The sequence below is a fragment of the Molossus molossus genome, unplaced genomic scaffold (assembly GCF_014108415.1).
Source record: "Molossus molossus isolate mMolMol1 unplaced genomic scaffold, mMolMol1.p scaffold_m16_p_21, whole genome shotgun sequence".
Lineage (NCBI taxonomy): Eukaryota > Metazoa > Chordata > Mammalia > Chiroptera > Molossidae > Molossus > Molossus molossus.
The window spans coordinates 37,454,975-37,480,269 of NW_023425357.1; the positions used below are offsets into that span (position 1 = coordinate 37,454,975).

At 54.1% G+C, this 25,295-nt stretch overlaps 2 protein-coding genes across 2 annotated transcripts in view; one reads left to right on the top strand and one right to left on the bottom strand.

Moving 5' to 3' along the window:
- Positions 1 to 19,128, top strand: part of ATP6V0D1 (ATPase H+ transporting V0 subunit d1) — a 47,409-nt gene extending 28,281 nt beyond the window's left edge. Inside the window, exons 2-8 of the mRNA XM_036274434.1 lie at positions 1,562 to 1,733; positions 11,295 to 11,473; positions 14,501 to 14,580; positions 17,851 to 17,928; positions 18,056 to 18,232; positions 18,342 to 18,419; positions 18,518 to 19,128. Coding sequence (XP_036130327.1) covers positions 1,562 to 1,733; positions 11,295 to 11,473; positions 14,501 to 14,580; positions 17,851 to 17,928; positions 18,056 to 18,232; positions 18,342 to 18,419; positions 18,518 to 18,679 — 926 coding nt within the window. The 3' untranslated portion in view covers positions 18,680 to 19,128. The remainder of the gene's footprint in view (positions 1 to 1,561; positions 1,734 to 11,294; positions 11,474 to 14,500; positions 14,581 to 17,850; positions 17,929 to 18,055; positions 18,233 to 18,341; positions 18,420 to 18,517) is intronic.
- A 1,013-nt stretch (positions 19,129 to 20,141) lies between these two features.
- On the bottom strand, positions 20,142 to 25,112 carry HSD11B2 (hydroxysteroid 11-beta dehydrogenase 2). Its single transcript, XM_036275509.1, has 5 exons — positions 24,848 to 25,112; positions 21,278 to 21,490; positions 20,977 to 21,162; positions 20,735 to 20,872; positions 20,142 to 20,557 (listed from the first exon to the last, which is right to left on the bottom strand). Exons 1-5 carry the CDS (start codon positions 25,110 to 25,112, stop codon positions 20,142 to 20,144), a joined length of 1,218 nt encoding a protein of 405 aa, XP_036131402.1.
- Between the last annotated feature and the right edge of the window lie 183 nt (positions 25,113 to 25,295).

Sequence of the window (25,295 nt, forward strand, 5' to 3'; positions counted from 1 at the left end):
TTTAGCACGTCTGACTTTAGCTGGGAGCATTCTTCTCTTCACGGGGTACAGAAGGAGGGTCATCACAGGGGGCCCTTAAGCCTATAGATGGGTTATGTGCCCTACTCTTTCCTCTTTAAGCAGCCCAGAATAGCATGACCTTATAGACTCATGGACACACACGAAAGCCTTGGTCAGGGGGTCCTGTGGAAATGTTCACCTTTCCTATTGTCCTCCGGGTAACTTCCCCAGTGGACAGAAAACATGCAGTCACCTGCAGCAGATGCCAGCCCCAGCTGTTGTGCCTTCATATACACATGCACACACACACATTCCCTTCTCAGCCACTGTCCTTGGTACAGTGTTCCTATTTCAAAATTCAGGAGTAACCCTTCTGCTGTCTTTACCAGCCCTCTCCCTAGTCTTTTATTCATTCCACAGTTCTTTACTGGGCATCAAAACGCACCAGAACTACTCTGTTTTAGACTCTAGGATACCACAGTGACCAAAAGCCTCAGCTTTAATGGAGCTTATATGTCCTGTGTGAGGTGGGATATTTGTTACAAAGAAAACTAGCACAAGTGGAGGGTGATGGGGCTGTAGGAGAGGCCTCTGAAGTGGGGGTGTGAAGAGCAGTCATCACTTTCCAGGCAAGGGGACAGGGAAAGGCCCTGAGGTGAGGATGTACAGATAGTTGATGTGGTCTGCTTTGTATTTTAAGAATATCACTCTGGCTGTGTGTGGAGAATAGACTGGGTGGTGGGAAGCAAGGGCGAAAGCTGAGAGACTGTTAGGTTGTTGCCATGATCTTCTGAGTCTCACTTGTCCTGCCTCTGTCATTTCCTCCCTTTTCTTTCACCATTATACCTAAGAGCTCAGGAGAGCCTGTAGGATTGGCTTGTCTGCCCTGCCACCCCTAAGGCAAGGCCAGTCTTTTTTCTCAGCATCTTCTCCCCCTAACACATTTTTTACATTTCTGCCACTTGTCACTTACACCATCCTCCTGGCTGTTTACCTTAGTATTTTCCCGTCCTTGTCCTCTGCTGTGGCCCTCTCATCCTCTCAGTCCTCTCTTGGTGCCCTCTCCACTCTATCCCCAGGGATATGGCATCTCCTTTATTTCATATATATTATTTCTGCCTGGGGATATGTTGAATTGTTCTGCTATCCCTGAGGCCCTGGAAGGCAGGGCCTGTGTCTTATTCTGCTCCTGGTTAGGGTCATCCTAGAGCCCACCATGCAGAAGGGTCTCAAAGGCTTATGAATGGCACCTTAGGTCAGGGTTTCCCAGGTCTTGTCATTTGTAGGAACAATGGTTCTACTTGTGCTTAGACTCTGTATTGTGCTTGGACAGTATACTGGCTTGTGGCCCAAGGGTCTGGGGCACCTCTAGGGCCTTGGATGACTGCTTTGGAGTAGGCCCTGAGCCAACAGGGAGGTGGAGTTGGAGACAGGAAATCAGGGAACAGCAGGACTCAACTCCAAGGGAGAGGCTAGGGCCAGAATCGGGTTGGGGATGGGGACTCAGGGCTCTGGGGAGACTCAGCATGGCCGGCTCTCACACCCCACCCTTGGGTTTCAGACCTGAAGCTGCACCTGCAGAGTACTGACTACGGCAACTTCCTGGCCAACGAGGCGTCACCACTGACAGTGTCAGTGATTGATGACCGGCTTAAGGAGAAGATGGTGGTGGAGTTCCGCCACATGAGGAACCATGCCTATGAGCCACTTGCCAGCTTCCTGGATTTCATTACGTGAGTGTGCCTTGCCTCCTTCCCAGCTGGGCAGGACCTGGGGGACCAGATGGACCTGGCCTAGCATGGGCTTAGCCCACTGCCGATAGAGTCCTCCTGGGCTATATGGCTGGGCTGGTCATTCAGCAACACTGGACCTCCAGGCCACCACCCATAGAGTAGGATCACCAGCCACTTCACTGCTGACTGGGAATCTGGTGGGCAGGCAAGTGTCCCATGTTGTAGTTTTGGATGAAGCCCCTTTCCCTACACCCCTGGTGTTACAGAGAATGGGGTGGGAGACCAGGGATGATGGGAACCCTTTCCTCACTCACCTTACAGCACCCACAATAAACACTTACTGGGCCCCCAACCCCCATGTCAGGGTCAGGAATCGGGGGATGGACAGAGCTCTGAAGAGCCAGAGTTTTGGGATGGACCATTCAGGATTTCTGGCTCTGTCTGGGCTGAGGCCTATTCCTCATCTTCTCTGACCATGGCCCTAGGTTTCAGGGAGAGGGGATGATTGGGTTGGGGGTGCCTTTCCCATTTCTGGCCAGACCCCCATGCTTATGACCCTTGGCTGCCCAGTTTATCCTATTGTCTAACCGTTGGGTGTAGCTCTGCCTCTTCTAATCTCCTAGAGATGCTGAGAGAGGAAAGGACTTGGGATCTGCAAGCTAGGGGAGGGCACTTGGACAGGGCAACCTCTGCTTGCCAGGTGTACCTCTGGAAACAGGGAAGTAGAGAGGCCCCCCTGTATAGTGACTCCCAGGAACCATGAGCCAGGGCCTGATGGACAAAGATGGGCTCACACAGTGGTGAGCAGAGGCATAGTTGAGGCTGGTTTGTATGAGTGTGTTCTGAGTTGGTGGAGTGTGAGTGTGTTGTTGAGCAGTATTTTCAGGCACTCTTCTGGGTACCACCTAGCTTTTCCCATTCCCTGGTTGCGGTGCCCCCACTCTCCTCCTTGGGACCTGACCTGCTTGTCCTTGAAGGGACAGGGCTATTCCTGCTGCTTGCTTGATACCCCACCCCCTAGGAGCAGCCACTTACTCAAGATCCACATGGTCACATGGGGTCTGCAGCTATAAGGGTACCATCCTTAGGTGGGGGCCACAGGCTGGATATCCAAAAGGCCCAGGGAACCTGACCAGGTTGGGAAGCAGGCTCTCTCCTGGCCACAGGCTTTCCTCCCAGGGTCCTCCCGCTGTCCTGGCGGGCTCATAACACTGCCCTAGCCCTGGTCAAGGTATAGCTGACATGGTCCTACTGAGGCAGGAGGCCAGAGATAAGGTGTGTCTTGTGCTGATGCATTGGGGAATTACACCACAGAACCCCATCTGTCAATCAACCCCTAGCCTGGGCCTGTGTATCCCTTGCCTCAAGGCCAGAGCTGAGGACATACAAGGAAACATACAAGTGTGTTTATTGCCAGAGCCTGGCCTTCATCTTGTTTGCACAAGGTTTCTTTAGTTTCCTGATGAATGTTCTGGTCTTTCTTGCTAGGCTGGCCAGAGGAGGCCTGACCCAACCTCATGCCAGTGGTCAGAGAGCAGATGTCCTCTCTTGGCTACCTGCCTGTGTAGCTTGCCCCTGGCCTGTCTTGCTGCCCTCAGAGACTTTGTCTCGGCCTGCCAGGCCATGAAACCGGAGAGAGCTCTGAGCGTGACTGAGGCCACACAGCTGCCAGCTCTTTGCTGGAGGTTGGCTGCAAGCACCAAGTATGCTTAAAGCAGCCAAGCACTATCCTGTGGCAGGCTGTCGCTTCCCACCCCTTCCATTCATGGGTGATTGTGGCTTACAGTCTTTCTATCTCCTTATTCCTGCCCTTACTAAGGAAGAGCTCAGTAGCCACGTGTCAGCCTGTCTGAACCTGTGGCTGCTCAGTCCATGACCTTGTCATCTCCAGTGACCCGCTCCTCTGCTCTCCACTTCAGCCACCCCCACAGATGGCTGCCCAAGACCATGTCACCACCTGGAACTGCTCCACTATTGAAATCGCTGAGTCAGACACCCCCTCTCTACCCACAGCCTTCAGGCCCTCCAGCCCACTTTTAGTCCCTTGTGGGACGCGGATTCCGGACTTAGTAGGACACGGGGCCTTGCTTCCTCCCCTGCTGTCCCTCTGTCTTCACTTTCCTCCCTCTCCAGCTGAGGTTTCCTGGTCCATCATTCTAGCACTCTTCTGCCAACATCCGCAGGTCTCTTGGCTGCCCATCCCATGGTCCCGCCCAGCTGGCAGCCTCCCAGCCCTGGAAGAATCCCAGCAGCCTCAAGCCTGGAGGCACCCTCCCCCACCTCCCGCTGCTGGAAGCAAAGCTGGGGAAGCCAGCAGCTTTGGGCAGGTGATCCTTGCTGCCAGACATGCACCCAGACCAGCTCAGTTGGCCTTGGGTTGTCCCTGCCCAGTCAGCTGCTTGCTCTCCCTAGTCAGCACCCCCATCAAGGGTGGGAAGACCATCTTCCCATCTTAAACACCATCCATCTCCCATCCCCCAGTCTTCTCTCTGGGCTAATGACCCACCTCCTGCTCCATGGAGACAATAGAGGCCACTCTGCCTCCCAGCATGGCATCTATACCTCCAACCCCAGTCCAGTGGCAGAGGTGCTCTCCTCTTCTTTTGGGTACTACACCCAATGTCCTCTGTCCCCTCACCACACTCCCTGGACCCTGAGTGGCCATTAATCTGCACTTCTATCTGTGCAGCATCTAAATGACCTCAAATCCCACACCATTAAAAACCCATCTCTTGGGGCCTAAAATTTTATTTATTTATTTTTAAATTTTTATTTATTGATTTGAGAGAGAGAGAGGGTGAGAGAGAGAGAGATATTGATTTTTTTAAAAAAATCCTTACCCGAGGATATCTTTCCATTGATTTTTATTTTATTTTACTTTTTAATAATATCTTTTTTTTTTAATCCTCACCTGAGGACATTTTTTCCATTTTATTGTTCAGACAGAGTGGAAGGGAGAGAGCGAGAGAGAGAAACATCAACGTGAAAGGGACACATCTAGTGGTTGCCACCCGCATGACCAACAAGGGCCAGGGACAAACTGCAACCGAGGTACATGCCCTTAGCGGGTCTCTCAGGACCGCAGGCCAACGCTCTAACCACTGAGCAAAACTGGCCAGGGCTTCCATTGATTTTTAGATAGAATGGAGGGAGGGGGAGAGAGAGAAACATTGATATGAGAGAGACACATTGATTGGTTGCCTCCCTCACGACTCCAACCAGGGGCTGGGGATTGAATCTGCAACCAAGGTACGTGCCCTTGACTGGGAATCAAACCTGCAGCTCTTTGGTTCGCGGGCTGATGCTCCAACTGTTGAACCAGACCAGCCAGGGCGGAACATTGATTTTTTTTTTTTTATCCTCATCAGAGGACATTTTTCCATTTTTTGTTCAGATAGAGTGGGAGGGAGAGAGAGGAAGAGAGAGAGAGAGAGAAACATCGACGTGAAAGGGACACATTGAGTGGCTGCCACCCACACAACCAACCAGGGCTGGGGACAAACTGCAACTGAAGTACGTGCCCTGAGGGGGAACCAAACCCGGTCTCTCTGGACCGCAGGCCGATGCTCTAACCGCTGAGCCAAACTGGCCAGGGCGGAACATTGATTTTTGATGTTCTACTTTTTTATGCATTCATTGGTTGATTCTTGTATATACCCTGGCTGGGGATTTAGCTCTCAACCTTGGCATATTGGGACAATGTTCTAACCAACAGAGATACTTGGCCTGATGTAAACTTTTATATTCTATCTGTTCTTTCACCTTCCCCCACCCTTTGAGCCTCCAGTCAGCTTCTAGCAGTTCCATCACTCCACCACAAGGCTCTGGCTAAGGTCACCACTGACTTTCATGTGGCAAAGGTCTCTAGGCCTAATCAGGAGGTACACCTCTTTCACTCCCCTTCCAGCAGTCTCCTTCTTCACATGATGTCTCTCTAATTTAACTCCTACCTCCTTTGCTGCTCTTCTCCACTCCACCTCCTCTAATTGGCTCAACCTGGGAATGAGGAGTGGTGTTGCCGAAAGGTGTGAACCCTTTCATAGAGGTTGAGGATCTCCCCAAGTTGAGACCCAGAATAGGTTTCCCTGAGAAGGTAACTATGAGGAGGGGAAGGGTATTAAGAGGAAGAATTGGGGGAGGGGGATTCTGGACTGAGGGGGGTGGCCATACACTCAACCTGAGCAGCTGAAGCATGGAACTCCACACCCTACAGATGTCTAGAAGAAGGTAACCAGAGAGGAGAGTGCAGTCCTCAAGGTGGTGGAAGTGTCAGCTAGAGGCTCCATCCTGGGTGTGAAGACTTGGAGGAACAATGTCATCGCTGCCCACAGGCAGAGCTGGCCCTGCTGGGGCAGAGATTGGAATCCACGGAGGTCACACCTTAGCTCCATTGCTCAGAGTCTCTTTGTTGCCTTCAGAGTTGCCCCAGGGTGGCTGGAATGGGCTCCTGCAGGAGGCAGTGAGTTCCTTGTCACTGAAGGTGTGGAAGCAGAAGCTGATCAAGACTTCCGCTACCCTCCTGTGGTTTTGTAGATCTCACCCAGCCTTCAGCCACCACACGTGACTAGTATCAGCTCTGGGCCAGGCTCAGTGCCAGGATAGGGGGAGATATATGGATGCAATGGGGTAGGTGCCAGCAGTAATGTAGATAGCTCCTGGAGAGGCCTGTGAGCAGCTGCCACAAATAGAACCATGGGTCACAGGAGGTTTCCCAGCATTGAGAGGAATCTGAGATCAGGTGGGGTTAGAGAGGCCACTAGGGAGAGCAGGTGGCTGGAATGGAGGTAGCTGCTTGGTGTGGGGCAGACAGACCTTAAGTGAGAGAGGTTCCTTTGAAGTAGGCTCATCAGTCTTGAGATGATTCAGCTCAATCTCATGCAGTAACATGTGATAAGTTGCTGCACCAAGGGCTCCTTTCAGGCCCATCCATTAACTTGCTGTGTGACTTGGGATAGAACCTCTATTAGGGATTTTTGGCTTTGGAGGGAGTCTTGATCTGGGCCATTCCTTGATATTTTCCCATGTAAAACTAGGTCCTGAAGGGAAGCTGTGAGAGTTGCTTGTGGAAGAAGTGTCTGGTCACTGGGGATTTTTAGGTGGGCCCCAAAGACTCTTGTCCTTAGTTGATTGAGCCTCCCTGCTTGCAGCCTGGGCATGGTAACCATCTTTCTCTTGGGCCAGGGGCCTCAGTGCTACCAGCCTGGAGTGGGCAGCTGGAAGGGAGCTTTGTCCCAGAACAATGGCCTCAAGTGCCCAGTGAGCCTGTTAGCACACTTGCCATTCTCCCAGGATATGTTGCTCCAACCTTGGGCCCTGCTGCATCAGATTTCCAGGATAGGCTTTCTCCCTATCCTAGCCCTCCAGCCTTGCTGGCCACAACTGGTGTTTTGGGGTTGATGGCAGGGTCTCTATAGGTTATGGCTCTAGACCTGCTGTGGTTTGAGTCCTGGGCTAGACCTTGGTCCTACCTTGAGGGAGAGGTATTTACCCACACTGTTTACCTGAGCCTGGGGAAGAACACACAGGAGCTCTTCAAGGCCCAGAAGGCTCACATCAAGTGGGAGCCTCTGGGATTGGGACAGGATTTTTTTTTTATCCTCACCCGAGGACATTATTTCATTTTTTGTTCAGATGGAGTGGGAGGGAGAGAAAGAAAAGGAGAGAGAGAGAAACATCGACGTGAAAGGGACACATTGAATGGCTGCCAAGGTACACGCCCTTAGCGGGAACTGAACCTGGGTCTCTGGACTGCAGGCTGACGTGCTAACTGCTGAGCCAAATCGGCCAGGGAGGGGATTTTTTTTTTAATCCTCACCCGAGGATATTTTTTACATTAATCTTCAGATAGAGCTAGAGGGAGGGAGGGAGGGAGAGAGAGAGAGCGAGCGAGCAAGAGAGAAACATTGATGTGAGAGAGACACATCGACTGGTTGCCAGCTGCACAACCCCAACCGGAGCTGGGGATGAACCGCAACTGAGGTACATGCCCTTGGCCAGAATCAAACCGGAGACTCTTTGGTCCATGGGCGATGCTCTTACCGCTGAGCCATACCAGCCAGGGCATGGGGCAGGATTTTAATGAGGAGAAGGTCAGGGCCTCACTAGTTCTGCTATGGGCCACACTGCAGTCATCCTGATTGTAGAAGGGAAACAGGCTTTACAGTTGGTATGCTGAGACCATAGCTTGATATCTCTTCACTTTCCACACTGGGCAGGGCTCTGAAGGACTCAGAAGTGACTGAGCACAGATACTGTTACTAGCAATCTTTGCTAGGAGATTTGGATGGACAGACTGGCAGGGGTACCTAGTAATGGCTTTCTCACCAGTGCCAGGCTGGCCTCCAGGGCTGGGATGGTGAATATGTGGAAGTAAGCCAGTGGTCCAGCAGGTGGCGCCAAAGGGCACAGCAGAGGGACAGGGCTTGACTAGGGAATCTTAAAGACTTCTTGGAGGAAGTGTCTTCCTAAACTCCAACCACAGATTTCTGTAGGCCCAAGCTGAATCTACAAGGCACAGGATAAGGGAGGGCCTTTGGGCAGAGGAATACAGACTACCCCCTCCCTTCCACCCCATGAGGGCCTCTTTGGCCTGGCGGGCAGCCGCCTGTCCACTCCCCAGCTGTCTTCCTCTGGAGGAAGACGCTGACCAGCTGGAACCTCATTCTCTCCTATTGAGGCCAAATGAAGGGAGGACTAGTGGAGTGGCTTTTTTGGGGGCTGGGAGGCAGCTGCTGAAGCCAGGCAAGGAGGAGGAAGAGGATTTCCCTGCCTATTGAAGTCCTTGAGAGAGAAGCAGACAGCTGGGCTCGTGTCATTTCTGCCAGGCCTGTCCTGTCTTCTTTCTCCTAGGAAAGAAGGTTCTGGCTCTCATTGGGCAGGGGAGAAAATCAGGGGCTGCTGCTGCAGCAACCTTGTAGTTGACCCAAGGGGACGAAGTGCTGGACTTGGCATAGGATCATCCAGAGCTGGCCTAACCTGGGTTAGAAGGGGGTCTTAGAAGGGACTGGGGGTGTGTGATTGCAATTGATTCTTATTTGGCTTAACATTTTCTTTGGTGCGCAGATAGATCTTCTAGCATGAGAGGCTGGGGGCAGCCAGGGGATACTACCACTGGCCCCCAAGTCTGCTGTCAAGGCTGAAAAGTGAGTCATAACTGGCCTGTTCCACATCACTGCAGGGAGAGCAACAAAGCCAAACTGCATAGTCTTCCCACAGGGCTCTCTTCTGAGGTGGGGCCAGGACCCTGAGGTACCTTCGTTGGGCCCTGACCCCAGCCCCACTCCCAACATAAACTAATTATTTCATTTGGGGCACAAGGAGTGGGGAGGTTTAGAAAACAAAGACTGGTTTGTGGGGATCTGTCTGAGAAGACGAGGCTAGATGGGGAGTGTAGAGCCCTAGGGCATGAGAACCCTGGAAGGGGTGGAGGTGTGTGGATACTGGCCATGGTGACAGAGAGCTCCTCTTCCTTATGCAGTGACAGGGCCTGGTGCCTGCTCTCTGTGCCTTATTTCCTCTGACAGCTGATGATGTAGGTGGTTGTGGAATCAACCGGATAGTACTAATTTCCCCCTCCCTGCCCAGAGGATTGTGAGTGTAAAAGAGCATCCTTAGATTCTAGGGAACATGATGGTTAGAGGGGCTGGTTGAAGTGCAAGCAGGAATATTGCAGGAGGTGGTGTGTGGCATGGTCCTGGGGTACATGAGATTCTGGAGGCATCAGGGGCAGGAAGGATATACTGTCCAGGGTAGAGAAGATGCAAGCTGGGGTCAGAGACCAAGGCACAAAGCTCTCTCTGAGGTGCCTTCCCTTTGCCAGCTATCAGGTCAGGGTCAGAAGGCTGGCCATTTGGGCCTCTTGGTTTGCAGCTGCAAATGGGCCCTGTCTGAAGCCCTCAGTTTGAGAAGGGGGCCTGTCTCTTCTCAGCACACATCCTGTAGCTGACCCAGCCAGACTGGGGGCGGAGAGAGGGCAGCCGCTTGGCCCCAAGCCCAGGAGAGCAGAGGTTGTAGCAGGGCGCTGGGCCGGGTGGGAGCTAGGGGAGCAGCAAGCAGGCGGAAAGAGGGGGGTCAGGCCAGGACAGGAGCTGTAGCTTCTTTCTTCTACCGCCTTCCTGGAGGGCCCTGTGGGAGCTCCCCTAATGGCCAGCCCTGTGAGTTGAAGCCTGGGCCATCAACCTCCTTCCCTTTCTTCCCTTGGTATTGTGGGCCACTTCCTACCAGGGGGTCTTCCTTGGATAGCGTCAACACTGGTGCTCAAGATATTATCTCAGGATAGAGGCCTGGCTGTGGCCCACACAAAGCTTGGGTGAGGCCCATGCTCAGTGCCTAATTCAGGGCAGCAGCCTCTACCTCATCCTTCAATGGGTGCCCTCCAGGCCTGGTCAGCTCTCTTGTGCCTTGACTTCATCACTAGTGCAGGCTGGAGGAATGTTAAGGCTGCTGCAGCCTGACTATGGCCTAAGACCTTCCCCTCCTCCACCTCATCCCCACATAGGTGACTGCATAGAACTTGCCTCAGCCCTTCTGTGGCATTGTCTTAATAGTTAGAGACAGAGCTTGCCCCTTGCAAGTGGAGCTGGGCAGCCCCAACCCTTCCCAGCTCCACAGCCCCCTCTGGTGCCCATGTACTATCCAGAACAGAGAACCTCGGGGAGCCTCTGCCTGGGACTGACCTGAGTCCAGCCTCCTGTCTAGGTCTCTGGATCTCCTCCAGGCCATCCTGGGCAGACGCCTGGCCCTGGCCTCAAGCCCTAAAGGAGGAGGCAGTGCTCAATCTTTGGAGTGGACTGCACAGGGCAGCTCTCTGCCGCTTCCGTCACTGCCTGACTTGGCATCTTACTCTAGAGGGGCCTTCCCATTGGCTCCCCTCTGACCTTCCCTAGGGAAGCTTCACCACACCCCACTCCTCAGGCTTTCCTCCCCTTGCCATCTTTCCCTCCTGCTCTGTTCCCCCCAGCAGCCAAAGTGACCCTAACTAGATGGGGTATTCCCTGCTTACATCCTACTCATGGATCCCTTGTGCTCAAAATGAAAGCAGGACCCTCAGCCCAGCCTGCAGGACTAGCCTCCAGGCCCCAGCCTGCTGGCAGCACTGCCCTGGTTCCTTTCTCTCTGCCAACCCTGGCTGTGCTCAGTTCCTCGAATGCGACTGTCACTCAGTGAATGCCTCCAGGTTTTTGCACACACTGTTCCCTCTTCCCAGAACACACTTTTATCTCCCAGTTCTTTCATCCCCTAGGCTGGCCAGTGTGCCTCACCTCCACGTGCCCATTGTTCCTTTGTCTTGCCAAAACACTGTTCACACCTGTTTCCCAATCACTGGTGGAGCATGGATTCCATCCTCCCTCCACCAAGGGAGGGGCCATACCTGTTTTATGCTCCTGGTGCTGGAGTAGGGGCACACTTGAGCAGGAGATTAACCAGTGGTACTTCCCTGCAGCACCCTCAAGGCAGCATTCATTATCAAGGGGCTGGTGGCCTGTGCAGGCTGGGAACGGGTGTGGTGTCAGAACTTGCAGCCTCTCTGACAGGCTGCCTGCTGTTGTGTATCTCCCGTAGTTACAGCTACATGATTGACAATGTGATCCTACTCATCACGGGCACGCTGCACCAGCGCTCTATTGCTGAGCTTGTGCCCAAGTGCCACCCACTGGGCAGCTTTGAGCAGATGGAGGCCGTGAACATTGCTCAGACACCTGCGGAACTCTACAATGCCATTCTGGTGGACACGCCCCTGGGTGAGCCACTGTGGTGGAGGGAGGAGGTGGGCATCAGTGTCAGTGCCTCATTGTAGGGTTTGCAGATCCCTGGGGGTGACCCTGACTCAGAATTTGAGGCTTGCCCACTATTGCTTACCTTTATGTTCCACTCGATTTCCCCTCCCGTTCCTTCTTCTTTACCTTGCCTTCTCCTTTGCTGTTGCTTTAGCTAGGTCAGGCAGGCTACCCCCAGGCCTGACTCAGACCATCATTTAACGTTGTGAAACGGAATGATTTCTCAGAATGCAGAGGAGGGCTGAGCTCAAGGAAAGTGTTCAGAGGCCCAGGTCCCTCAGAGTCTTGGGGGTGCTTAGACTGTGGCCGCAAAGAGGGCAGGAGTGGGAGGCTGCCCATGAGCAGAGGAGGGGAGCAAATAGCTTCACTTGCCTCTACCCAGCAGGTCCCAGGGGCCAGGTCATGCAGTGTCCGGCAGGATATAGGGTTCATGTTAGAGGCCAAGAAAGGGGAACTGAGAGCTTCCTGCATGCAGGGCCCCGCCTAGGCAGTGGTGGCTCCTGCCTGCTGTGTCGGCTGGGTAGAAGGCATTAAGGCTGTCACCAGCTAGTGTCCTCATAGCCAGAGTCCTAGTCCCCTGGGCACTACCTCCAGGAAGCTTCCAGGGTTGAACCACTGGGCTCCAAGCTGCACTTGGTCCTATGCAAAGAGGCCTGAGTCCTACCTGTTGGCCTCATCTGTCACAGAATCTCCCAGTAGTTCTGAGCTGTTTGTGGCTTCTTTAATTTCTCCATCTTTTCTTTTCTTTTCTTTTCTTTTCTTTTCTTTTCTTTTCTTTTCTTTTCTTTTCTTTTCTTTTCTTTTCTTTTCTTTTTTTTCTTTTCTTTCATAATCCTCACCGGAGGACATTCTTTTTGCATTTTATCTTCAGATAGAGCTGGAGGGAGAGAGGAAGGAAGAGAGAGAGAGAAACATTAATGTGAGAGAGACTGGGGCTGGGGACAAACTGCAACCGAGGTACGTGCCCTTAGTACCAATTGAGGTATGAACCCGGGACTCTCTGGTCCGCAGGCCGATGCTCTAACCGCAGAGCAAAACTGGCCAGGGCAATTTCTCCATTTTTAAAAAAGAGACAGTCCTGGCCGGTTTGGCTCAGTGGTTAGAGTGTCGGCCTGCGGTCCAGAGAGACCTGGGTTTGGTTCCCACTAAGGGCACGTACCTCGGTTGCAGTTTGTCCCCGGCCCTGGTTGGTCGTGTGGGTGGCAGCCACTCGATGTGTCCCTTTCACGTCGATATTTCTCTCTCTCTTTCCCTCTCTTCCTCTCTCTCCCTCCCACTCTATCTGAACAAAAAATGGAAAAATGTCCTCGGATGAGGATAAAAAAAAAAAGAGAGAGAGACAGACCAGTGAGCCCACAGGTTCCCCTTGAAGTGGGGTGAATTTATCCTGCTCTTTTTCTATTTCCAGCCTGACAGTGGCCCCGTGGGTCTGGCCTATGACCATTTAGATGTTGAACTCATTCCTTGTCCTAAAGAAGAAGGCTGGTTTTCCAAATGTGGGCCACAGGTCCTCCTGGCGATGCAGAGAAGTGGGCGTCAGACCCCAAATCCACAATTGCCCCTCAAGAGGGAGGATGTCATGGTTTCTTATGCAAGCCTGTCTTTGGCATGGTGGAGCTTGGTTCTGCCCCAGCAGTGATTAGATCATATTATGGCTGGCTGCCTCCTTTATAAATCAGTTTTAGGAGCAAGAAGGGAAGAGATGCTCAGGTCAGTATACATAATCCAGAGTATTGCTTCTGCCACTTCCAAAGTGGGGGACCAATACCCAGCCAGATGGACCTTGTGGTAGGGTCCCTATGTACCCTGAAGGAATAATTAAATATCAGCAGCGTTCTTCTTTTTTAATTCATTTTTAGTTTATTTATTTATTTGTTTATTTATTTATTTATCCTCACCAGAGGACTTTTTTTTTTCCATTTTTGTTCAGATAGAGTGGGAGGGAGGGAAGGAGGGAAGGAGTGTGTGTGTGTGAGAGAGAGAGAGAGAGAGAGAGAGAGAGAGAGAAACATCGATGTGAAAGGGACACATCGAGTGGCCGCCACCCGTACGACCCAACCAGGGCCGGGGACAAACTGCAACCGAAGTACGCACACTTAATGGGAACCAAACCCAGGTCTCTCTGGACCGCAGGCCAATGCTCTAACCACTGAGCCAAACTGGCCAGGGCTATTTTTATTTTTTTATCCTCACCCGAGGATATTTTATCTTCAGATAGAGAGGGAGGGAGAGAGGGAAGAAGAGAGAGAGGGAAACATCGATGTGAGAGAGACACATCTTCTGGTTGCCACCCACACAACCCCAACCGTGGCCAGGGACAAACTGCAAGCAAGGTACGTGCCCTTAGTGGGAACCGAACCTGGGACTCTCTGGTCCACAGGCTGACTCTCTAACCGCTAAGCCAAACCGGCCAGGGCCATTAAATCCTCACCCAAGGACAGTTTTCTGTTTATCTTCAGATAGAGTGGGAGGGAGGGAGGGAGGGAGGGAGGGGGAGAGAGAGAGAGAGAGAGAGAGAGAGAGAGAGAGAGAGAGAGAGAGAAAAAACATTGACATGAGAGGGACACATTGACTGGTTGCCTCCTGCACAAGCCCAACCAGGGCTGGGGCGAACCACAACCAAAGTACATGCCCTTGACTAGAATCGAACCTGTGACTCTTTGATCTGCAGACCAACACTCTGCTGAGCCAGACTCGCCAGGGCTCTTTTCTTTTTAAAAGAATTTTTATTGATGTTTTTTAGAGAGAGAGGAAGAGAGAGAGAGATAGAAACATTGATGTGAGAGAGAAACATCTATTGGCTGCCTCCTGCACGCACGCTACTGGAGATGGAGCCTGCAACCTGGGTATGTGCCCTGACCAGGAATGGAACCAGGACTTCTCAGTCCATGGGATGATGCTCAGTCCACTGAGCCACACTGGCCAGGAGAAGCATTCTTGCCTAACTGAAGTACACTCACCCACCCCTTACACCCAGTCTTTTCTCCCCAGCGGCTTTTTTCCAGGACTGCATCTCAGAGCAAGACCTTGATGAGATGAACATTGAGATCATCCGCAACACGCTCTACAAGGTAGTGCCCCTGCACTGTGAGCAGTGGGAGTATTGTCTCCCGCCTTCTAAGTAGTGGAGGATTGTCTTGCAGGTGGGCTGTCTGTGGGCGTGGTGGGCCAGTGATTTATGTGGGGTGCTGGGGCAGGGTGCAGCTGTACCAGGCTCTAACCCTGGGGGCTTATCTGCTCACTTTCTGGTTCCCATGATGGGCACAAAGCTTCATGGAACAGGTTCTCCATCCCTAGGTGCCCACGGCGGGCCTAGATAAGATCAGCAGGAGTGGCGGTGCTCCATAGCTTGGCTTGTCAGAGCTGGCTCCTGGATGACTGTTCTCCCTGCATCCCGGAGGGTCATGGGCTACCACCTAGCTCTCAGGCTCACCCCACCTGGACTGTTGCCAGCAAGGACAGGCACGTGAGCAGAGACAACAAGTGTGCTTAGTTACGGTGCAGGAAGGACCCAGCCAGGCATAGCCAGGTCCCTGTGTCTATGTCAGGTTCCCAGGCCTAGAGCCAGTGCCATGTCCCATCATCCTCATCCCCCACCTACCTTCTGCTTCTTACCAGGCTGTGGTACAGGCTGGTGACCCCTGGAGATAGAGTGGGCTTGGGTTTCCTGGGTCAGCACTGCCCTGGCCTAAAGAGGCGAGGAGCAGGGCTGGCTAGGGGCCAGTGAGGGACACTTGGGATAGACTGGGCTGTAATTGTGGCGAAGGACTAAGCTGTTGCGCGAGGACCTCTTTTGGGTTGTAGCCAGGAACATGGGTCAGCAGTGGGCAGGCCCTGGAGGGGGGCTGAGGATAGCACGGGCTAAAGGCCCTGCTGACCTAACCCTGAGAACATCTGTCTATCAGATCTATATAATGAGGGTCCTCACCTGCCCTGGTTGAAGTTAGGTGGCTGACTTTTGGCTAAGCCCAGGCCCTCCAGTCTCCCTCTACGGGTCTCGGCCAGGGTGGAGGCAAGGAGGTCTGGTGGTAGTGAAGGACCTGCCTGGAGGGTGCAGTGGTGTTGGCAGGGAAACAGCACATGCAGAAGCAAGCGTGGAACATGGACCAAGTGGCAGTGGTTTGCAGTGGAAGTGTAGGATCCAGATGGACAGCAGGAGATAGGTCTGGAAAAAGAAGCAGGCACAGGATCAAGTCACCCAGGGCCTTGAATGCCAGGCCCGGAGTTTGAACTTTATCCTGTGCACAGGGCCAGCCAATAAAGGTTTCCAACAGATCAGAGCATCATCAGAAAGCCCCTCTAGCTCAATGTGGAGGACAGATTAGAGGGAATAAGACCAGAGGTAGGAAGATTCAACTTTTTTGTCCTCAAGACTGCCCTAGGAGCTAGGAAGGCATCAGTCTTCTCATTTGTAAGATGAGAAAACTGAGGGCTCAGAGAAAAAGGGTGGGTTGCCTGAAGCCACTTGCTAGACACTGGCAGTACTGGGGGATCACACCTGGCTCAGCCTGTTTGCAAAGCAAGTGCTCTCATCCACCCCCATAGTAGGGAGGGAGGCAGACCAGCCAGCAGAGAGAGAGAGAGCAAGAGTGCTTCTGCCTGCCTAGCTGGCCTATTGCCGGAATCCCTGCCCTGAGACAGGGTGAGGGGTGCGGCTGTCCCCCCAGCCTCACCCACACCCTCACCGGGCCTGACTGGTTTTAGCTGGAGTCACTGGCAAGGGCTGCTTGGGCACCAGCTTGTAAACATTGATCCAATGCTGCAGGCATCGTGCCAGGACCGCCCGCCCAGGAGGCAATGTCCCAGCCCAGTGGCCACAGATGGGAGATTAGGCGGACCCTCAGCTGCCTACTGGGTGGGAACTGTAGGCAGCTGGCACAACAGCCATGGGCTGGCAGATTCCTCCAGGGCACGGGGTGGAGGTGGGGATGTGACCTTGGTATCAGGGCCTTTGGGGTCTTGCCAGTTTCTTCAGCTGCCCTAGCCTCCAGAAGAGAGTCTGGGTCTGTCCCATCAGCCTTCCTCACCGTGGGATCAGCCTCTCTGCAAAAGCTGGTGGCTTCCCCCACGGATAGGAACTGTAGACCCCATTGGATGGAACAGACCTGGGGAAGGACATGGCTTGGCTGGCCATGGGGAAGGAAGTTGCTAGGGATAGTGCTAGAAGGACTGAACAGTACCACCAAGCCATGGTAGGGTTGGCAGCTGTTTCTGCCACCCTCTGATTCCTAGGGATCCGCTGTACTGTGCCTCACTCTCCCCTTCCAGCTTTTTACTCCCTGATCTGTCCTAGACTTTTGTTTTCTGTGACCCCAGTGGTCATCTCAGTCCTTTTTCTGAGCCCTGCTTGCCCAGTGCTGCTGGCTGGGATGGGCCTGGGTTTGTTGACTCCTAGGTCTCAACTCACTTCCTCCAGTGGCCCAAGTCAGCTGGTGGTAGGTGCAAAGGTCTTTTCATGCTTTCTAGCCCTTGCCCCCAAGAATAGCTCTAGCCTGTGAAGCCAGAGTTCCTGTGACCATGCCTACACATCAGACCCAGGAGGATCTGAGTGAAGGGAGTTCTCTAGGGAGGCTGCAAGACCATCCCCTTCCTTGAAATAGAGAGGTGTGGGGAAGGAAGCCTGTGCCTGGCTGCTTTTAAGAATGAATTCTGGGAGGGACCTGGGGCCTGGGCTGATCATGCCCAGCAGATCCAGTTTGCCTGGGCAGGAAATGCTTGTTCCCACCGGCAGCTCGCATGTCCGGCCATTGCTCTGCAGGGCTGACGTTCATGTAGGCAATAATCGTTTCTCAGCAGGAACTGGGTTGACAGTTTGGTTCCTACTGTGTGATGTCTGGGGGATGGGAGGAGGAGAAAGTGTTCTGTAAGGTAGGGGGCAAAGAGGAACCAGGGCACCCAGTCCAGGCCATCTCCATGAACTCTCAGGAGTAACCTTCCCTCACTAGACCATTGACATGTGGTTTTCTGAGGTTGAGGAGAGAAGATCTGGGGGAAAAGCAGGCAGAAAACATGGAGAGACAGAGTCCTTCTCTGAGTTTGGCCTTCTGTGGGGTGAGGGTGTGGGGGCACTGGACCATGAGTCAGATAGTTAGCCAGAAATTGCTCTGTCACTCTTGGGTTGGGGGACAAGGCAGCAGGCTGTCACTGATTGGCTGGTTATTGGAGTTTGTGGCTGTTGCAGGGGCTCTGACATGGGGGCTGCCATGGCTAGTCCATGGTTGTGATCTTTAGACTCAACATGAATAGGACTGGGGAGGGAAGGGGGGAACTATGAGTAGGAGGCCTGGCAAGCCCCCCAGAGTCTCCCTGCTTGGGCTGAGCAAGCCCCATGCTCTGCACAGGCCTACCTGGAGTCCTTCTACAAGTTCTGCACCCTCCTAGGCGGGACCACAGCTGATGCCATGTGCCCTATCCTGGAGGTGAGTGCCTGCCCACCCTCCCATCTGCTGGTCCCTGGGGAAGACAGGCCTAGGGGAAGCCCTGCCAACTGACTGGCTTCTGCCTTCCTCCCCTCCCTCTCTCCTTGCCTATGCTCTGGCCCCACAGTTTGAAGCAGACCGCCGCGCCTTCATTATCACCATCAATTCCTTTGGCACAGAGCTGTCCAAGGAGGACCGTGCTAAGCTCTTTCCGCACTGTGGGCGGCTCTACCCAGAGGGCCTGGCGCAGCTGGCTCGGGCTGATGACTATGAGCAGGTTAAGAACGTGGCTGACTACTACCCGGTGAGTGCCCTGGCTACTGGACTGAGGGCAGGCATATTAGCATTTGCATCCCTACCCCACACCCAACAGTGCCCTCATGCTCATGCTTCCCACCACTCCCCTGGGCCAGGAGTACAAACTGCTTTTCGAGGGTGCAGGCAGCAACCCTGGAGACAAGACCCTGGAAGACCGATTCTTTGAGCATGAGGTGGGTGCCAGGCTTGCCCATCATAGGGAGGGGTTGGTGGCTCAGGCCTGACTCTACAGTCACGGCCACCTGCACACCACACTTGCCTCTGTCTGCAGGTGAAACTGAACAAATTGGCCTTCTTGAACCAGTTCCACTTTGGTGTCTTCTACGCCTTTGTGAAGCTCAAGGAACAGGAGTGTCGCAACATTGTGTGGATTGCTGAGTGCATTGCCCAGCGCCACCGCGCCAAGATTGACAACTACATCCCCATCTTTTAGCACCCTGGCCCAAGCCCCTCACAAGTGTGTGTCTGTGTGTGTTGTGACCAAGGCCACAGCACACCTGCCTGCCCTGGGGGTAGCACATTGTCCTAGTGACTGCACAGCTTCCCTGATCTTCTAAGACTGCTCTTGGGCCTGAAAAGGGGCTGGGTACCTACTCCCCCACCAAGGATAGACCAAGTCCCCTTCCAGATTAGAGATGACTCCCTCAGCGCTGTTTACAGCCTCTAACATGTCTAAGAAGCATGTGGTCACTTTTGTGCCCCTTCCTAATCTGAGAACCCCTGGGGGCAGTCTGAGTCTCCTCTCCCTTCTGTGGGTCGCCCCCAGAGCCATGGCCCAGAGGAAATAGTGTGTGTATGTCCTTGGGGAATACGGGAAGTAGCTGTACATCTCTCTCTTGGCTCTGCCCCTCTGAACAATAAACCGCCCTCTGTAAGCCTGGCTGTCTGCTGTCCTTTGGGCCTCAGTTCCTTTTCCAGACCCCTAGCTTCCTTTGGGTGCACCCTTTATGAGCCCACCCCCACCTGCCTAAGCCTTCTACCTTTCTCGGTCATTCTCAGGCAGCAGTCCCAGGCTGGCCTTCTTCTGAGCAGCCAGATTACTCAGGGCAGGGGTGTCACTGGAGGATACCTCCTTCCTCTTTTAGAGTCTTGGGTCCTGGCTCTGGAGAGCTCCCACACCTCCCTATTTGCTTCATTGAGCTCCAGGCCAGGGTCATCACCCCCATTTTGAGAAAACCCAAATCTATGCATAAATGATCAGCCCAAGGTCAATGAAGAGGGTAGTTGTGAACCCGAGTCTGTACCCAGAGCCTCATCCATGCTGAGCCCCAGAGGCTTCCTAGGCAGTTCCCAGTAAATCATAGAGCCACAGACTATCACCCCCTCCAAACACAGTGTCTCTCCCATTGTAGGAGAAGTAAAAATTTGTCTTTATTTTTAAAATGGCAAATCAGGCAAGTAGGGTGTGTAACCTTCCTGTGGCTTGGGGGCTTGAGGTGGGTGGTCAGGGCCCTAATTCTTGAGCCAGTCAAGAAATAATTGGAATTTACCCTTTGAATTGCAGCACTGAGGCACTAGTGCTGAGAAATAACCTGAGGGGGTCCCCAAACTACCCTGTCACTTCTTAGTTTGCAGAGGCACTGACTATGGGAACCTGTCAAAGGCTACAGCTACTTCTTGCACTTAATTCTCCATCCAGCTGGGTTATGCAAGCTGCAGGGCGGAGCCTTGTGCCCTGGAGGGTCTGTTCAGGCTCTTGAAATAGTAGAGAGGCCTAGAAGTTCACTGGGAAGCCTTAGCCTCATCAGACCTGACCTGGGACATTGGCAGTGGGTGGGACTGGGGTCCTTTAGTCCAGGTTCTAGGGCAGACTCTGGGGTCACAGTGCCCAGGAGAGGGCCAAGGGCTCATGGGGCCTCCTCTGTTGGAAGAGTTAGGCCAGGTATGCACACTGCTCATTGGGTCACAGTGGGGGAAAGGCCTGGGTTTGGGTCTGGGTCTTGGGCTGCATCCTGGGGGGTGGTAGGGCCTGGATTGCCAGGCTGCAGTGCTCTTGGCAGACAGGGACTGATGAAGAAGGCTTGCAGGAAGCGGCGCCGCAGGCCCTCAGGCAGGTAGTAGTGGATGAAGTACAGGAGTCCCACGCCATGGCCCGGGTAATAGCGGCGTTGCGGCTGAGCTGCCAGGAGTGCGTCAATGATGGCATCTACAACTGGGCTGAGGTCGGGCAGTGCCAGGCTCAGAGAATGCAGGAACTGCCCGTGCGTGTGCTCGATGTAGTCCTTGCCATAGGCCTGCAACAGCTCTTGGGGCAGGCCGGCCAGCAGCAGCTGTTTGCGCTGCTCCCAGTTTCCCACATTTTTCACTGACTCTGGGGAAAAAGTGGTAAGATTAGCATGGGGTCAGTTAGGGAAGCCAACTAACCAGTGACCCGCTTCCTGCCAAAGCCATGCCCATTCTTCAAACCTGTCCCTGCCGAAAATAAGACCATGCCCACCCCTCTTTTCCAGCCCCAGGCTTCGAACTAACCCCTAACCCTGATCTTCACCTGTCTTGAAGCAGCCAGGCTGGATGACGCTGACCTTGACCCCCCAGGGCAGAAGTTCACAGCTGAATATATCCATGAGCATCGCCACAGCTGCTTTGGAAGTCCCATAGGCCCCCAAACATGGATATGGCATGTCTCCTGGGGATGGATTGGGGGTGAAGCAGCTCAGCCTGGGCCAGTGGCTCCAGCATCCCTCCCCACTGAGGGGTTCCTTTTCTGCTGCAGTGTGGGTGTGCACTCACCTGCTGGGCTGCCTAGGGTCACAATGCGACCCCTGGAATGGCGCAAAAGCGGCAAGATGCCCTTGGTCAGTTGCAGTGTGCCAAAGAAGTTCACCTCCATGCATTTGCGGAATGTGGCCACTGGAGATAGCTCCACATCGGCCACAACATCATTGAAGCCTGCATTGTTGACCAGGCCCCACAAGCCTGAGTGCATGGAGCAGGGAGAGAAGCTGTGGGTCAGCCCAGCAGCAAACCTAAAATCCCTGCCCCTTCACACCCACCCAGCCACACTGCTCCCTGAGGAGCCGTGTCCACTGACCTGTGCTGGTGGTATGGGCCTTGGTGAACTCCAGAGCGCGGCTAATGTCGGCTGGCTTGCTCAGGTCCATCTGCAGCAGCCGTAGGTGAGGGGAACAGCATGCACGCAGCTCTAGGGCGCCGGGGCTATCCAAGTCCAACACGGTGGCCAGCACCATGAAGCCCATGGCATCTAGCTTCTTGGCCGCTTCCTTGCCAAAACCAGAGTCACAGCCTGGCCAGGACAGGATAGTCAGTGAACTCCCACTGTGGTCTAGTCCAGCCTGAGACAACTCTAGGATCACCAGGGTCCACATGGGATCCAGGCCCCTGGACACCCAATCTACCAGCAGTCAGCAGCCCTCCCTCCATTCCTAGATCCACCTCTGGCAGGCTTTGCCCCCTGGGTGAGGCCTGAGCTTCATCTCTTTCACAGCTGTCATCTCCCTGACTCCCCATAGCAACTCCATCAAACATGGCTTATGAGCCCCACTTTAAATAGGAGGAAACTAGTAATGCTAAGCTGCTTCCCAAAGTCACTTAGCCAGCACAGAGGCTGACCTGAGACAGAGTCCTGACCTTACTGAGATCTAGTCCCAGTCCTCATGTCCTTTTGCCTGCTTGATATCAAGCTTCCACTCACATGTTCAGTATTACTCACAGCCTTCCTTCCATTCTCGCTGCACTTGCCCAGGCTTCTTCCTCCTACCTGGACACTGAAACAGCCCCCTCTTTAGTCCTATCCCATCTTAATCCCTTATATATATTCTCTGCCTAAGCAGCCAGAGGGATCTTTCAAAAAATGACAATATAACTCTGCTGCGAAAACCTTCCCAAGGCTCCCACATTGTGTGGGATGAAGCTCAAACCCTCTGCTCCCATTCTCCAGGCCCTGCCCAACCTGAGCTGGCCTACCTTCCCAACCTCAACACTCCCTACTGTTGTCCAGGCTCTAGGCAAGGGGGAGGCCCATCTCAACTCACCCTTGATCCCCACCTTTGGAATTTCAATCAGTGGCAACAGTGGGGCATTCTCTGAGCTCCAGACCACTTGCCTCCAGGACAGGGACAATGATGGATGGAGAAAAGAACAGACCTGCATTTTAATCCCTTCCCACACCAACCAAGTGTGACCTGAGGTCAGTTACCACTCTTGCAGGCATAACTTCCTGTCTTTGGTATGTAGAGAAGAACCACCAGGCAGAGACAGAGCTGGGGTCTGATAAACCCCTGCTTCCTTGATTGTTCCCATTCCCATCCTGGTTCTGTGGACAGAACCTCCTCCCTCACTGCCCTTCCCCCTGAGCGGAAGCTGCAAAGCTGCTCTGCTTTCCCACTCCTGGATGGCTCTTCCCACCCCTGGATGGCTCTGCACCCACTCCCTGCAACGTGAGACAGGCAACGAAGCTGGGCAGAGGGCTTCGAGCTGGGCTTTGTGTGGCTGGGGGCCTGCCAGCCAGTCTAGGTTGGGGGGCCCTTCTTGGGCAAGTCTAGTTGGGGCAGAGGAGTGAGCACATGTGTATCTACTTGCCTAAGCAACCCCACCCCCACCCCAGAGCAGACAGGCCCTTCACAAAGAAACGAGGCCTCCTCCCAGAGCCTTACCTCTTTTGTCCCAGCACAATTAACAACATTTTGCACACACCCCCTTACTCACCTGCACACACATACCCGTACATACCTCCAACCTACCTGCAGTGAGCTGTGAACAACACACTGGCTCACTCTCATGAGACCCCTGCCACCCATCAGCGTACAGATATGCACACAAGGCACCTGGCCACACGGCTCAAACCCTGACCCCAGGACTGAGCTTCTCGAGTAGCCTTGGTCAGGGGCATTCTCAGGAAGGGGTAGGTGGCAGCTCTGGCAGGTGGGGCAGGGCCTGATCATTGATCATCTACTTGTCTCACAGTCAGGTGGTGAGGGACCTCCAGAGTTTTTGGGCATTAGGAAACTTGGAGGCTTATACCTGATACTTAGATGGGGTTGGCTGGGCAGTCCTCTTCACTTCCCCCATTGTGGGGCTTTGCAACCAGAAATGGGGGTGCCCAAGTCACAGAAGGCATCCCTCCTCATACCTCCCTCTCAGACTCAAGGCTAGAAGTAAGCAGCACCAAAGCCTGATATGAGCTCTCAGGAAAGACACTAGTACTTGCAGATGGCCTGGGTTCTGTTGAGGCAGCTCAAAAATTAGAAGGTAGGAGGGGAGCTATCCCATCTCTGGGGGCAGATCACAATCTAGTCCCCACTTCATACCTGGAGGGTCTGTCATCTTTCTTCCTCAAACCCCTGAAACTGGAGTCCCCTAAGGCTTCTTACTGTCCTCTGAATTCAGGTCTCCTCTTTCCAGCCGGAGCCCTTCTCTATCTCCACTCTCTTTGCTTGAAGCCCAAAGCCCTCATGCTACCCTTACCCTGCCTCAGCACAGTCTGGCTTCTTGCTTAGCACTCAAGGCCCCGCCTGAGGAAACAACCTCACATCCCACCACATCCTAGCAGCCAGACGGACTACTGATTGACCCCTATCCAGACCATGCTCATTCTTGCCTCAAGCCTTTATTCTACAGTCTTTGTCTCATACAAAACACCTTCCATACTCCACCTATTTCCACCTATCCTCTGAGGCCCAGATCAAGGATGGTCTCTGAGAAGTTCTCTGAGTTCCATCTGATCATGCAGGGCCCCCTACTGGACTGAGATTTCCGAGAAGCAAGTCTGGTGGCTGCCCCCAGCCCAAGCCCAGTGCAAAGGTAGAGCCCAGAGCACCTGTCCAAAGCTATCGGAGTTGGGGGAGAGACCAGGCTGCCCTCCCCCATAAAACGGAGCCAATGCCCCTGGCCTTTTGCCCCCTCCCCATTTCCGTTGGGGCCTCAGCCCCCCTTTCCCTTCCCTCTATCTGGTGACAGATTTATTCCCTGCTCCAGACAAAGGGAGCTCAGCCAGGCAGCCAGAGACACCTGAGCCTAATTCTGTAAGGCCTCCTTCCTGGGCACAAAGGACCAGGAGAAAGGGGGTGTTGGGGTGCAGACTTTGGATTCTACCTCAGCAGTTTGAGGGTGGTCAGCCAGATCTGAGAGGCAGCTGAATGCCCATCTGCTTCTCATAGTGACCTCAAGCTTTTCTGGATTCCAAGGATCCCAGCCAATTGGGTAGTGAGGGTCCCAACTGCCCATCTAAGCACCTTTCTCTGGCCCCAGGGAAGAAATGGGGCATCCCATGTGGGGATGTTAGGCAGAGTTCAAGGGGTGACTATCTTAAATCCCTCAGAGACTGCTCTCTTGGGGAGGGGCATAGCAGAAACCCCAAACTCCAGGAGACTCCATCTTTCTCAGGCACCAGTTTCCCCTGCGCACCTGCCTACTCTCTGCCTCATTTTCCCTCCAACACTCCCCGCTGCAGCAGGTAGTTAACCCGGACTTGGGGAGGTGATTTGCTTCCTACTTGGTTCGCTCCCTGCACCCAGGGGAAGGGGATTCTCCTACTCCTGAGCTGGGGTGCCCTCCTAGCCTTCGTGTGCCCATGGGAACCCTCTAGGTATCCAGTCCCGCCCTAGAGCCTGGAATCCCCGCGCTCCGCACCCAGCGCACTCACCGGTGATGAGCACCGCGCGAGTGGCCACCGGCAAGCGTGGCGGGCGCGCCAGACAGGACAACGCGATCCAGCCGGCGCCTGCCAGCACGGCGATTGCAGCCAGCGGGGGCAGCAGGCGCTGGCACAGCCAGTCGAGCGCGGCCAACAGCGCCAGCGCCGCCAGCAGCGGGCGGCCCAGACGCAGGTCTGCGCGCAGCAGCTGCAGCAGCGCGCGGGCAGCCACGAGCAGCCAGGCGCCGCCCGACGGCCAAAGCCAGCGCTCCATGGTTGCGGGCCGGGCTGGGGCGGGTTGGGGCAGTGGCTGGGCTGGGGGTCGCGGGGAAGAACTCAAGGCCAGGGCTAGGGGTGTGGGGTGCAGCAGAAAAACAGCCAGGGATGGAAGGAATAGTCGCTTTCTCGGTTCGCCCTCGGGCCGAGCTTATAAAGAGCCCCAGGGGCGGAGAGTAGG